At 35.6% G+C, this 15,082-nt stretch overlaps 1 protein-coding gene and 1 pseudogene across 1 annotated transcript; both read left to right on the top strand.

The window, feature by feature from the left end:
* The first annotated feature begins 3,269 nt into the window (after positions 1-3,269).
* Positions 3,270-4,854, top strand: LOC132186452 (protein MIZU-KUSSEI 1-like; annotated as a pseudogene).
* Positions 4,855-7,162: 2,308 nt separating this feature from the next.
* On the top strand, positions 7,163-15,064 carry LOC132186351 (uncharacterized). The gene is made up of 8 exons (XM_059600283.2): positions 7,163-7,729; positions 7,829-7,945; positions 9,890-10,116; positions 10,207-10,418; positions 10,543-10,645; positions 12,019-12,389; positions 13,138-13,636; positions 13,838-15,064. The coding sequence occupies exons 1-8, from the start codon at positions 7,582-7,584 to the stop codon at positions 14,984-14,986; spliced, it is 2,826 nt and encodes a 941-aa protein (XP_059456266.2). The 5' UTR covers positions 7,163-7,581; the 3' UTR covers positions 14,987-15,064.
* The last annotated feature ends 18 nt before the right edge of the window (positions 15,065-15,082 follow it).

Here is a 15,082-nt window from a genome sequence, read left to right as displayed (position 1 = left end):
CAATAAAAATAATTAAGGTTCCGTCTCACAAACATGGTATAGTGTAATAGGCTTTCACCTTTCGCTGTGGGTTACACGCGAGATTTTTTGTCCACTTCGTTTGTTGTTTTGTTTATTTTTCCTTGCATACGGAGGTGGCAAAGTGGAAATGAAGGATGGCAGAATGGGGGTCTCTAATTGTACAGAAGTTGTTGGAAGCTTCAGTTTAAATTGTCACCAAAGCATTACTTCTATTTACTTTTGGAGGATTTATCATTTATGTAGTAGTATGGGACGCTCCGCATGCGTAACTACTATTTCATTAGCAAAACAGATAATTGTTACTAAAAATAAGAAAAGTTGAAATAAAATAATTATTTTTTATTCTTTAATTTGGTATATTCCTTTATTTGGTTAATTATAACATGTTATATAATACAATTTTATGGACAAAGTTTTCCTCCAAACTAGGTTGGAGGAATTTCCTTCAACCTAATCTATAAAAGTGACATGTGTCCCTTTTTTTAATAACATGTGAGATACACATGAGTTTTTAATAAAATTTATTCCAATTTTGTCCCTACTATTAAAAAAACATATGCATCTCACATGTTTATGGGACATATGTCACTTTTATAGATTAGGTTGAAGGAAATTCCTCCAACCCAGTTTGGAGGAAAACTTTGTCCCAATTTTATTTGATAGTTTTAATTAAGGACTTTTTTTGTTGCAAGTTTTTAAGCATAAACAGTCATCAAATTTCCTTCTCATCTGCTCGAATGAAAACAGCCAAACCCCTTAATGATGAAAAAGGAAAAAATAATAATAATAATAAATGCAAGCTTTCTCTCTCCTTCTGCATCTTATTATTTTAAAATGAATGTTACACATTCTCATTCTTCTATTTTTTTATGTAACTTTTAATATTACTGCTAGATTTAATAGTAATAATGGAAGAGTGAATAATTTAACATTATTTTTCGACGTGATAATTTAATAGTGATACAATAATAATTTTGAAAAGCAATATAATATGAAAGTGAGAATGGAAGAGTGAAAGTATATGTAACATTTTTCTTATTCTAATTGTCATAAGTTGGATCACTATTGCACAAGTTTTTTATTTTTTTATTTTTTTTATTTTTTACCACTATTGCACAAGTTATATATTATCTTTTTCAATCTTTTGTTTTTGGGTAACTCTCTTCTTCTTTTTTTTTTTTTTTTTTCATATCACCCTATTTCTTGTTCTACACATAATAAACATTTAATGCCTTTTAAACTAATGCATGCAGTTTTAGGAGATTTAAATTTCAAAAAAAATTTAGAAGATTTAATGAAGTGTTATTATTTATTTTTGGTAGTTTAAGGGAATATTATTTCAATTATTATAAGTTTGGAAGGACATTATGTGTAGTTTGAGATAATTATATAAGCTTAAATAATAAATAAATAAAAGTATGTATGGTCGAGTGGGGTTTTCCTTAATTTGTCCATTATTTGCCTGAGAACTATAGCTAGGAGCCCAACAGCAACTGCTTTTTGCGCATTTTCCTTTAGACTAATATTTTTCAACGCATCACCGCATGATGCTTTATTTTCTCCCATTGTTTTTGTGGCCTTTTTATAGTATCCAAGTATATCTCAAGTTCTAAACAAATCATACGGAGGGCCACAAACAATATCAAATGCCTATTTAAGGACGATCGCGGGGGCCATATGTTGCACCTCCATGGACTGCCATGTGCAATAATTATTCTTTAAAAACTCAATCACAGAGATCCAGCTGATCAATGATTATATTTTTATTATTAATTGTATCTGCTCATAACAAAAATTATTATTTTATTTATCCTAATTTAAATATCCTCTTTTGTAGAACATTCTAAAATAAGTATTGCTCACTTTCTCATGGCCGTATAAATTCTATTTTATTTTTCACTTTTCCCATATTACTCTTTTTTTTATTATTTTTTTTTATTTAATTTATAAAAAAAGATGATTTTTATTATAAATTAATTTTAAGAAAACCATTGTAATGTTTATCTTCTTATTAACAATTATATTCGTGAACAAAAGATTTTAAATTGGGATGGAAAGAATATATACTTTATAATGCTTGGGGTCTTTTATAACTTAGGGCCCGTTTGGGAGTGCGATTTCAATAAGTGCGATTTTAAAAATTACGTTTTTAAAAATTGCGTTTTTAAAATCGCTACTTTTTAAAATCGCACAGGCGTTTGGTAAAACATACTAAAAAGTACTTTTTTTATCAATTAAGTGTTTGGATAACATTAGCATATAATTGCGGTTTCATAACCAAATTACCAATAAGAATGAACAAGACAGAGAGGATGAAGAAAAAAAAGAAAAGAAAAGAAAGGTTTTAATATATTTTAGGTGGGTATTCTTGGTATTTTTTTTATTCCCGTTCTAAAAAAGGTAACTATTGCGCCAACTATCTTTTTAATAGAAATCGTAATTTTGTTTTAAATTCGCACTTTTTCAAATAAGCACTCTCTAATCAGATTATGGAAATCGCAGATTTTTTTGCGATTTTAAAATTTGCGTTTTTAAAATCGCAATCCCAAACACCTTAAAGTTGCAATTTGGTTTAAAATCGCAGATTATTTTTTTAAAAACGCACTCATAAACGCACCCTTATAAAGATTGAGATTTTTTACATTTAAATTTTACAAAAATTCAAACAGCTAGCTTAAAAGATACCAAACTTGGTATCCATTTGTTCCGAATAAGTAGTTCGCACATCTTAAGAATAAGTGAGCCTTACAACCTTATTCTTTTAGACTAACCAAATTTTTATAATGAAGGCTTTCTGTAACTTTATTAATTGTATTGTACATGTAACCCCTCATAAACTATATTACACGTGTGTTTCTTCTTAAATTATATACGGTTCTAAATTAGAATAGCAACGAGCTGAGTGGCTAGGCATGGGGCAACATGGATGAAGACAGTGAGATGGCACAGTGGCACACCTTGTTTTGTCTCTGCTCCTTTTCTTGTTCCTTTGATAAAAGCTAAGAAAACATGTTTTAATACTGTAAGCTAACACATGAATAAAAAACCAAGAAGGAGCTAGCCAATTGTGTCCGGAGTCCGGACCAAGCATTCAGCATTGTGGGGATAAGTGCAAAAGTTGAATGACGTGTCTATGGGCCCATTTAAAGGGGACAAAGGACGGAGAACTTCCGGAATGTTGCGTCCAATGTTTTGGGTTGCCTGATCAGTAGGTGGGCCTGAGCCTTACACTTTGAACAGCTTGGGACATGCTAAGGTACTTTTGCACCCATACAATCTTTTCTCATTCATCGATCGTCTGAATCATACATAGAATTTCAGAGATCTTTTACTCCGCAGACCGAGTTTTTCTGCAAAATGAACTGTCTAAATTCAACTATGTCATCAATAAATAATAAAAAAGCAAATAATAATAATAATAATAAATAAAAATATGGGTGGCTGACCACCATCTTACCCTCAAGAAGGTAGTCGGCCATTCAAAAGTGTGATTGAGGTAAGTTGACGAATCACTCACCCTTTAAGGGTGGTGGTTGGCCAGGATGGTTGCACTAACTTTGAACCTCCTAAGGACTTAGGGCCACTCGCTTGATCTAGGATATTCATTTTAAATAATCAGAACAACTTAGAACATACGAATTGTAAAACTACCATAATAATAATAATAATAATAAAAGGCATATAGACTTTCATTCAATTTTTGTACCAACAGAAGCTTGATCCTTACAATTAACATCTCGATTTTGGCTAGAAACAGTGATGTATTTCATTTTTTAACCAACAAAAAGGTGTGTGGGGGAATGGGGATGAAACCACCCTGACAGGCAAAATTGTAAAAAAAATAAAATAAATAATAATAATAACAATTTGTCCTTATTTTTTGAGAAACCAGGTCCTCTCCAAGTCAAATTTCATTTGAACTTTAGAGGAACTGGCCCCCCTACACGAGAGTGGATAATAAATATGACAATATGATATTAGATTGCACATGCCATGTTTTTATTAGTTTGATGTGGAGAATATGAAAATTGGTTTTTATTTTTTTATTTTATTTTTTTAAGGGAAGTTGGATAACAAACATGAAGAAAGGACTAATTTGTTATAAGATCAAAATTCAGATCTTTAATTATCAAAATTAGAAGTTCATACCCTTATTTGTCATATGGGCATGCAAAACTGAGTGATTTTTAGGATATTTTCCCCTTTTTTTCAAAAAAAAAAAAAAAAAAAATCGACATTGGCCTCCCAAAGCCAAAAAAGTATTGAAATGCCGATCAAAAGAATTAATAATCTTCACTATATAAACCCCCGTATAATCTTCACTAGAAAATAAATTAATAAATCTTCACTATATATATATATAAACTACCCCCAGAAGAGCTACACTACTCCTCCACCTCACCTTTACTTCTTCTTCTTCCACAACTATCATATTTGGCTGTCGCCGTGGGAAAGTGAGGCTTTGTATCCAAACGAGCTCGAAGTCCAGCAACCCAATTGTCCTCCTTGCATTGGGTGTCCCCACAACAACATTAGCAAGAGAAATGCGAGGGGGTATTCTTCGTATTGCACTAGAGTGCGCACATATATAGTGATGATGCTTCGAATTGCTCTCTTTTGTCCGTGCCGGTGTGGACTATGTATTGCAATGGGAGGAAAGTTGGGTATATTGACGCACTTGGGCTAATGAGTGCGGTTGTTGTGGGTGCTGGCATGATTAGTACTGGGAAGGATCAGCTTAATTAATAGGGATGATGAGAATATGAGATAATGTACCTTAAGGCCAACTTTGAGAGAGTTTGTGGGTCACCTGATTCTCACTCTTTCCATTAGATCGATCCACATGAAATTACTATCAGTTAGGAACTTAATTAGTATTTTCTTTTTTTCACTTTAGGTAATTAATTAACCTTGCTACCTAATTAAGTCCATGGAGATGGTTTAATTTATAGCCTATTTTTACCTGGCCTCTCCTTTTTGAACTATATATATATATATATATATATATGCTTTAATTTTAGCATACCTTTAACTTTCTTGGCCTACAAACAAAGTGTACCAATTATGAGAACAACGTACGTTTCAGATATATGTTAACCAGCCCATCAGTATGGCCCCGTTCATCAGGTACAGGTACGTACCATGGAGCAAAAATTGTCCCAAGTTTTTTGGAAGAGAATGTTCAGCTAATTAAGAGGATTTATTTCATTTTTATTTTTTCTCTCCCTCCTCACTTAAAATGAATATTATTTTTCATGTTTGTGTCATGGGCGCCATTGTACATGGCATTTAACCAATAAGAGAAGGTGTTATCTTGGAAGGGGACTCAAAAATAGTGGTCCAAGCTATTACTGGGAGAACTCCTTGGTGTAAATTCGGTCAAGTTATTGAAGATATCCATGTTATCGTGACGGGATTCAGGAGCTGGAGGGTGGAGCATGTAAAAAGAGAAGCTAATGAAGCAGCTCATAGCTTGGTGAGGGCAGCAGGAATTACAAAGGTTTCGAGAATCTGGATGGAAAAAGTCTCTGATATTGTGCAACATATTGTTCTCTTAGAGCAACCGTCTCTTGGAGTTTTAAAGCCTCGTGCTCTTGATATTTAGAGTTGGCTCTAGATGTTTTTGTATTATTTCATATTATTTGAATGAAATCAGAATTTATTAAAAAAAAAGAAAAAAAGAGAAGGGTGTTCAATAAGCTAATGGACAAGTCGTCCTCATGGCTCGGGCCTATCAAAATTGACTTTTGGGAATGTGATGAAGTAAGTAATTAATGATCATATGATAACAAAGTGTATATATGGAGACATTGCAATTCTTTATGACAAAATTGATATACAATTCATTCTCTTTCTTCTCCCCGAATTCCCACCTTCACTAGATGATCTTTCCATTAATCACTGCATTTCATGTCCTTCAATATTCCAACAGAATGGTAGGTAGTACTTTATATATTTATATCACAACAGATTTGACTTAAGAAGGGGTGTAAGCAGCCTCAAGCGAATCCGAGATGGATTCGAATAAACTCAATTCGTGCTCGATTCGCGCGATTATTAAATGAGTTATTTGTGAACATAAATTTTAACTCAAATATTAAACGAAGCAAGCTTGTATAAGCTCGGTTCGACTCATATAATTAACTTGTAAAACCACCAACCTTTGCATAATTTGACAAGTTGGTGGTCCTATATAACTAATGAATCCTGTCTCATATCTCTCATGTTATTTGTACGATTTTTTAGTAGAAAAGATGAATTTTATAGATCGTCTAAGAACACCGTTCCACGTCTCCTACACCAAGGACAAGGAGACATGTCACTGTCAGTATTTTGTATATTAATTATTGTAGGTTTATGTGGGGCTTTCATCAAAATGGGTAGGTAGTTGTATGAGCGCGTTGTTGCTTATTCCTTATGAGTTATGTCCTTGTGGATTTGGCTTACATGCTGTTATTAAAATAACAGCATGTATGCTATAGCTTAATTAACGGTCAAGATTGAATTTCTCAAAATCTCTATTCATTTTCCCTCTCCTATTAAATTATTCTAAAAATAAGTCAACTTTAAAATTGAATCTTGACCGTTGATTAAACTACAGCATACATGCTGTTATTTTAATAACAGCATGTAAGCCTTATCCGTCCTCTTTTGATATTATCTTTCTTATATTGATATTATTATGTATGCTCAATTTCCGATCCATTAATAAACTTATCACTTATGGTGTCGTATATTCCACCATTCTCATCACCCACTTTGAAATAAAAGATTATAAATTCATACAATTGTTTATATTCAGACTTTTGATTATATGGAACAACGGCATTCCCATCAAAGTTGGGAAACTTATGAACTTCTTTCAATCAAGGCGACGCAAAACAAGTCGTGAATTATAGCCGGGGGCCCATGGCAATGACAATGGCCCACTTGAATGGACTTGTCATTGCCTCATTAACCATTCTTCTTGGGCCAACGTGCAACGGAATGTCCAACTTATTAGAACGGGGAAAAGAAGGAAAAGGAATAAACTAGTTGTAGTAAATGAATGAACAAATACGACATGTAGCATTACTCTGGACAATCTCTTTTAAAAAGAGGCAAATCAGTTCCGGTTCATGCGACCGCTGTTTGCACCGTTTTCGGGCGGGTGCTGTAGCGGTACCCGGAGGCCATGAACCCGGTATGGGTTTAGTGTACCAACCAGTCTGGTCAGGACTCAGGACAGGAACGCACGCTGGAATAACCGTTATTTCGGTTTTCAACTCTCTCAGACGTACGGCACCTACACCAAACGGTCGCCTGGAGTCTGGTTGTTGAAGCTAAAACGCAAAGCCTCAGAGGCAGAGCCCAACAACACACCAATCCCTCACTTCTTAGTCACACAAAAATATTGAACTTTTTCAACTGTCTCTACCTTCTCTTCAAATCTTCAACCCCTCAAAGAAAAATGTATTCTTGGGCTTTTCTTCACCGGCCAGCACCATCATTATCATCTTCTTGGTTCAGCTGTTTCATATATGTCATTTTCCATTTTTCATAAACCACCACACAGTTCTTATGAGACGCCCCAAACTTCCCACCAACCACTACAGACTTCCCACATCCGACCCAACTCGCCAAAATCTCCTCAACAACGATTCTGATACACCCAAAGATGGATTCAACTATTGGGTCTTTGGGTTTCTCCGGCGGTTTATGTCCGGAAGTGTGTTTCAGTGCTTACTTGTTACTGCTTTTAGGTTTTTGGGATTTTTGGAGGTGTGTTTGGGATGTGTTTGTGTTTATTTCTCTTTGGAATGTGTAGATAAAATCGACGGAGGGTCACGGACGGAGGCGGAAGAGAAGGTGTACTCTTGGTTATACGCCTTGGCCCAGTCGGATAAGGACTTGGTTTTTGAGTATGTACGATCCACCGAAAGAGGTGAGAATCTTCCTCTTTTTTTATTTTTTTATATATATTTTAGTTTTAGAATAGTTTGGGATGTTTGATACAATGCCAAGAGATTGGATATATTTATTTGTTGATTTAAAGCATATTTTATTTTCCTTTGAATTTTTATATTGCTCGTTCAAATGTTATATATTAACTATAGTGAATAAGTTTAGTATCCATAGTGAGAACCATTTTAAAAGGTAATTGGAAATCTTCACCATGGCAGATGGGATTTGATCCTTTATAGGAACTCATCAAATGCTCTTGTTTCACATATATATGTTGCGATGATTCCTACAGTTCTGTATCTGTTCCATTTCAAATATGAATCGGTTAAAGTTGGATGCCTAGTTCCTTTGACTAACAACAGGGAGAACATGTAACCATTCGTATCATCTAAATATATATTCCTAGCTCCATCATGAAGCTACTTGAAAGGGAGACTATCTGGGCAAATTCTAGTTATATTGGATGTTGCTAAAGAAAGCCAACGAGGATAATGGGGCATATAAATTGTAGTTATATTGGATGTTGCTAAAGAAAGCCAATGAGCATAATGGGGCATATCAATTCTTGGGTTTAGTTTGAGTTTATTTGGAAACCCCTGTAGAAATGTGTATAAGCACATTCAAACTATTTAGGAGCAGATCTAATAGACAATTGTATCTTCGTATGGAGCATACAAGTGTTGGTTCCATCTCTTGCATGAACGAAATCTTTCTAGGATAATCCTACTACTAGTGTATGATATCTCAAGAATGTACATAAACAAAATGTTACCGTGCACTGCAGCATTCCCTAGGAATATGATCAATCGTAGGCAAAATGCCAGTTTCCTCTACACATGCGAGTTTCTACTTCAGATTTTAGTTTGTACTGCAGTTACTTCCTATGCTTTCCACAGGATACTGAAAAGTTTTATTTACGATTTCAAAAATATTTAATATCCACATCTGGCAGAAATAATCAATAGGTTGGTGTTTGGGGTGGATTTTTTGCTTTCTGCTAGGGCATATCAAGCTTTGCGGTTTATAGTCCTGTTAGTTTAAAATGCAAGGAAGGCAATACTCAAGTACCATATTCTGCCAATATCCATTCACTCATTGTATTTCTCTGCTCTGGGCCTGGATCAGGATTGTCTTCTCTCTCTCTCTCTCTCTCTCTCTCTCTCTCTCCTTTCTCGTTTTTCGGAAAACAAGCATGCAGGATGACTATCTCAAGATACGATTTCTAGGATCATACTTTTCACCTGTAAGCAGCCAGATGCACTGTTTTGAAGTACATCAATTGAAACTGGATGACTCAAAGATAAAAAGAAACCAATTAAATCTTAAGTTACTGTGCTGACTATTTATACTGTCATGCAAATGCATCAAGCTATTGTTTCAGTATGTGTAACAATTTGTTAGTTCACTCACGAAATGAAAATAATTTATGTGGAGGAGTGGATCTAGACTTCTAGATGCCCAAGAACAAGCCTAAGTTGCTTTTTCCTTTAAGCATGAGAAATGCTTCAATCCCATTCAATTCCCTTAAATATATTTTTAAAAATAAAAAGTGAAATGCAAATCAAAAATAAAATAAAATGTACTTGCTAAAGTAGAACCAAAGTTCTCACACTGATTGATGAAGAGGGATAGAAAACCACTCTCTCCAAGAACAAGGGAACAGTTCTGTAAACAAGCATAATTTCTTTTGTAATATTATGCTCTGCATTTATGTATGAATTTTCTACCATAACTTTCTGCAGGACTAACCATTGTCAGGAAAAGAGGATGGGGGTTTCTAAGCATCTACAGTTCTCTCTCTCTTTTTCTTTTTTCTTTTTTTGGTGAAAAATCATTTTTTAGTCTTTTTCTTTTTTATTCTGTAATTATACTTTTCCTTTTCCTTTGATGAGATGACATTAGTTTTCCTTTTGCTTCTGCGCAGGCCTGAGCTTCACTGAAGCTGAGAGGCGATTGAAGGAAAATGGCCCAAATGTTCCTCTTGATTATTCTTTTCCAAGCTGGTGGCATCTTCTGTGGACTGCTTTTTTCCATCCTTTTAATATCATTCTCATTGTTTTGTCTGTGCTGTCATACATAACCAGCGACAATCCAAATGGATGCGTCATGCTTGTATTGGTTTTTATTAGTGTTTCCCTCCGATTCTACCAGGTTCTCTTTGCTTAAATTGTTCAGTCAATAGGTACTTTGCGTATCTTTTCTCAAATGTAGTCTTTTACTAATTTTCCACATGTTTTTCAGGAATATAGCAGTTCAAAGGCAGCCATGAAACTTTCAGAATTAGTAAGATGCCCCGTCAAAGTTCAAAGATGTGCAGGAAGAGTCGTTCAGACTGAATTAATTGTTCAAGTTGATCAAAGAGATGTTGTTCCTGGTGACATTGTTATTTTTGAACCTGGGGACCTTTTTGCTGGAGATGTGAGGCTTTTATCTTCAAAACATCTTGTTGTAAGGTATGCTACCTGGAAAGCTTTCCCCTTTCTGTAGATGAGTTTTTGAGTTCTTTCATTCCATTCTTCCTTTTTCCTCTACAGCCAAAATTTTAAATCACATGATCACATCCTGCTTCTTGAACAGTCAGTCTTCACTAACAGGGGAGTCCATGGCAACAGAAAAAACAGCTGACATCAGAGAAGATCAAAGCACTCCTTTACTAGAGTTGAAGAATATTTGCTTCATGGTGGGTATGGTTATTCCTGTGGTTGTTCTATTTGTGGTGGAAGTTATAGCTTCAGTTATACAGACAGAAATTTGAGGGGTCCCACCTCTCAAAGTTGCAAATTTGGGATTTAAGTTAACAAGAGTATCTGCATTTTTCTTTTTGGAATTATCATGAATACGTTAGGAAATATATGGATCATGGAATAGATTGCATTTGATCAAACACACTCATACAAACAGATAACAGTATTTTCTGGAATTTTTTTAAAAAGATATGTTCTTGATCTTTTCGATATTCACATAGATTTTAAATAATTAAACCATAGATGATATAATTAGGTTAAATGTATGACAAAATAATTCGATGACATTGTATGGCATCCTGAAGAAACATAACTTTTTCTAGAGGCTGTAAATGATAATTGAAATTATACTCCTTGTCAAATATAAGATTTTTAGGACCCATACATGATACACGGCAGTCAAATGCACAAACTGCACTTTCTAGATTTTTAGGCTCCAGTGGGAATTTGTGAGAGAAGCAGATCTTTTTTTTTTTTGTGTACATAGGATACCCCTGTTACAGTTTCCTTTCCTGTAGAAGCATTATACCGTATTGCATTGATGGAAAAAAGTCCTAACTAGAATGCTTCAGAGAGGTCTCTTTTTTAATTTGTAATATGCCAACTTTTAGTATACAATCTGGATGTCCCTCCTTTCATATCATCTGTTGCAGATTGTTTACTACTACTGTTTTTTTTTTTTTTCCTTCGTTTCTTAACACTATTATGTTACAAATATTATCATCACAACCACTAGATATGCAACATCATTCAGCATTAGTTCCTAAAACCAGAGTGCAATAATTGAAGATGATGATCTTTTCTGTGCTTCTAAGTCATAAGTGTTTTAAATTTTTAAGTAACTATATCTGAACTGCTTTGTTTTAAGGGATCAACTGGTAGCAGGGTTTTGGGGTTCATCTATTTATTTTCATTCACTTTAGAAGATCATTATTACTGGACGTACCCGACAGAAATAAGTGGGACAAGTTGCTTTGATACGATAGAGAATTTGATTTTCAAGCAAGGCCTTCTAGAATGTTTATGACCCCAAGAACCCAAAATTGAAAGTTGCTCACTGAAGTTATAAATTAGGAGGACCCTGATGACAAAAGGGAATGAAATTTGTTTTAAAAGGAAATTGGCTGTTGGGCCTTGGCTAAGGTGGTAAGAGGTGGGGTAGGATCTGGTAACATTTATCTCTTTTTGTTTCTTTAAATTTTCCTCAGAAGTTTGTCTTCTCATCACGGCTCTTTCATAACTGATTGCTGATTGGTTATTACAATTGAAATACTGAGAATATAATATGGGTTCTGATCACATCTTTCAGGGAACAAATGTGGTATCAGGTAGTGGAACTGGTCTAGTAGTGTCCACTGGATCCAAGACTTACATGAGCACCATGTTTTCAGCCATAGGGAAGAAGAAACCACCAGATGACTTCGAGAATGGTGTCCGCCGCATATCTTATGTGCTTATTGCTGTTATGCTAGTAGTAGTCACCATCATAGTCATAATTGATTACTATACATGCCATAATTTGAGCGAAAGTCTGCTTTTTGGAATGTCAGTTGCAAGTGCACTCACTCCTCAAATGCTCCCCCTAATTGTTAACATAAGTCTTGCTAAAGGAGCACTTGCTATGGCCAGAGATAGATGCATAGTCAAAAGCATAACTGCCATCCGAGACATGGGATCGATGTAAGTTTATATTTACTTGATAAGTTACTGGAGGATATTAAATACAAACATAAGTACATGACCACAGCTCCTTAGTATTCTTATACGATTGAGGGGGGTATCTGATCCTGAATATCAAAAACACCATCTTTTTCATCTTGAATACCCTGGTTAGCGTGTCCCCCCCCCAAAAAAAAAAAAAAAAAAGAGGAAGAAAAACCACAATCTATGAAGTCACTGCTGAAATCTTGCATGGTGGGTTACAGTTAGTAGGTCGAGTGTACAAAAGCATTACCATTTGATGAAACTTAACATTGCATCTGGTTGGTTGCCTGCAATCACAGAAAAGATGAGGGAATTCTTCATAACTTACACTACTTTTTTTTTTTTTTTGGCTTCATTGGCTTTAACTTCTAAGTTGTCTATTACTGAAACTATTTTTTTTTATAACCCTAGTTCACGTTCTCACGGATAAAAATGCTCTAACTCGTTTGATCATATTAATAGGTCTATCCAAACAATTGTATGGAGGAGGACATACTGTTCCGGTACAACGTGAACTAGGCTAACCAAGTCAGGTGTCTAGCAATTTCCATGAACTTGAAAAGGAAACATATTTACAGTTAGATGCTGAACTAGGAGAAGAGATACCCTTTTGAGTCTTAACCTGGTTCATGAACTCCTTTTTGTAATTATTAATTCATCCACATTTTCGTTTGAAACCACAACATTTAGTCCTATTTTTCATCCATTTGTTCTTTCTGTTCAGGGATATCTTATGCATTGATAAGACGGGCACACTCACCATGAACCGTGCCATCATGGTTGACCATCTTGACAGCGGGGGTTTACCCAAAGAAAAGGTTCTACAGTTTGCCTTCCTTAACTCCTACTTCAAGACTGACCAGAAGTATCCTCTGGACGATGCAATTTTGGCATATGTTTATACAAATGGATACAGGTTTCAGCCATCCAAGTGGAGGAAGATAGATGAGATCCCATTTGATTTCATACGACGAAGAGTATCTGTTATCATGGAAACAGAATCACATGCGGAAGATATAAATCTTCAATTTATCGACCGATTCATGGTAACAAAAGGAGCATTGGAAGAAGTAATGAAAGTTTCTTCTTTCATTGAGCATGTTGATACCGGTGCAATAACAAATTTATCTCCAGAAGACTGTCAGAGGATTCTAAGTATGGCAGAAGAGATAAGCAATAAGGGCTTACGGACAATAGGAGTAGCAACAAAGAGGCTGAAACCGGTGTGTCTGGATCTCTTTTCATGGTTACCAAATACCTAGTTGATGCAGACTAAGCAAATTTTAGTAGTTTTTTTTTCAATCTTCGTTTCTTTTGGCTCTCTTCTTCATATTATGTTAGCAGAAGTAAAACAGTATAGGCAACGATGAGAGTTTTTTTTTTTTCTTTAAACTTATTTGCTGTTTTTGTCTCTCATGTTGCAGCAAATCAGTAACGGAAGCATGGCCAATGATGAGACTTGTGAATCAGACATGGTGTTCCTCGGCCTGATAACATTCTTTGATCCACCCAAGGACTCGGCAAAGCAAGCCTTGTGGCGGTTGGCGGAGAAGGGGGTGAAAGCGAAAGTATTAACAGGTGATTCACTCTCCCTGGCAATAAAGGTTTGCCAGGAAGTAGGCATCAAAACAACCCATGTAGTTACTGGGCCCGAGCTTGAGCTACTCGAGCAGGATTCCTTCCATGAGACCGTTAAAAGAGCAACAGTACTAGCTAGGCTCACCCCAACTCAGAAATTCCGAGTAGTCAAGTCACTGCAGACGGTTGGCAAGCATGTGGTCGGGTTTTTGGGGGATGGTGTAAATGACTCCCTCGCATTGGATGCTGCCAATGTAGGTATATCAGTTGACTCAGGGGTATCAGTTGCAAAAGACTTTGCCGACATCATCTTACTGGAGAAAGACCTCAACGTCCTTGTCGCCGGAGTTGAACATGGCCGAATTACTTTTGGGAATACTATGAAATACATAAAAATGTCAGCTATTGCCAATTTAGGGAGTATTCTTTCACTCCTACTGGCAACCCTGGTCCTTAAGTATGAGCCATTGACTCCAAGGCAGCTTCTTACACAAAACTTCTTGTATAGTGTGGGCCAAATTGCTATCCCATGGGACAAGATGGAAGAAGATTATGTCAAAACCCCAAAAAGATGGTCTAAGAAAGGCTTGCCCATGTTCCTATTATGGAACGGACCTGTGTGCACTCTTTGTGATGCAGCCACCCTCATGTTCCTTTGGATCTATTACAAGGCTATGGGTTCTATGGAGGTGAATTTCGTTCGTACTGCGTGGTTTATTGAAGGGCTTCTAATGCAGACTCTGATTATCCACTTGATCCGGACAGAGAAAATTCCCTTCATTCAGGAGGTTGCCTCATGGCCAGTGCTCTGTTCCACGCTTTTGATTTCTGCCATTGGAATCGCAATTCCTTTGACACCACTTGGGAAAGTCATGGGATTTGTTGCCCTACCTTTATCATATTTTGGATTTATGGTTGTTCTGTTTCTAGGATACTTTACAATCGGCCAGGTGGTCAAGAGACTTTACATTTTTGTTTATAAAAGATGGCTTTAGATAACAGACTGAATTCACATGAGAACGTGCATTTGCACAAAAAAACTGCTCGAGGATAGCGAAATTAGAGGAAGAAAATTTTCCCTTGTATCACAC

Source organism: Corylus avellana, chromosome 6, assembly GCF_965113065.1.
Source record: "Corylus avellana chromosome 6, dhCorAvel1.hap1.2, whole genome shotgun sequence".
NCBI lineage: Eukaryota > Viridiplantae > Streptophyta > Magnoliopsida > Fagales > Betulaceae > Corylus > Corylus avellana.
Note: the sequence above shows the minus strand (reverse complement) of the source record. Positions and strands in the feature narration are given on the sequence as shown.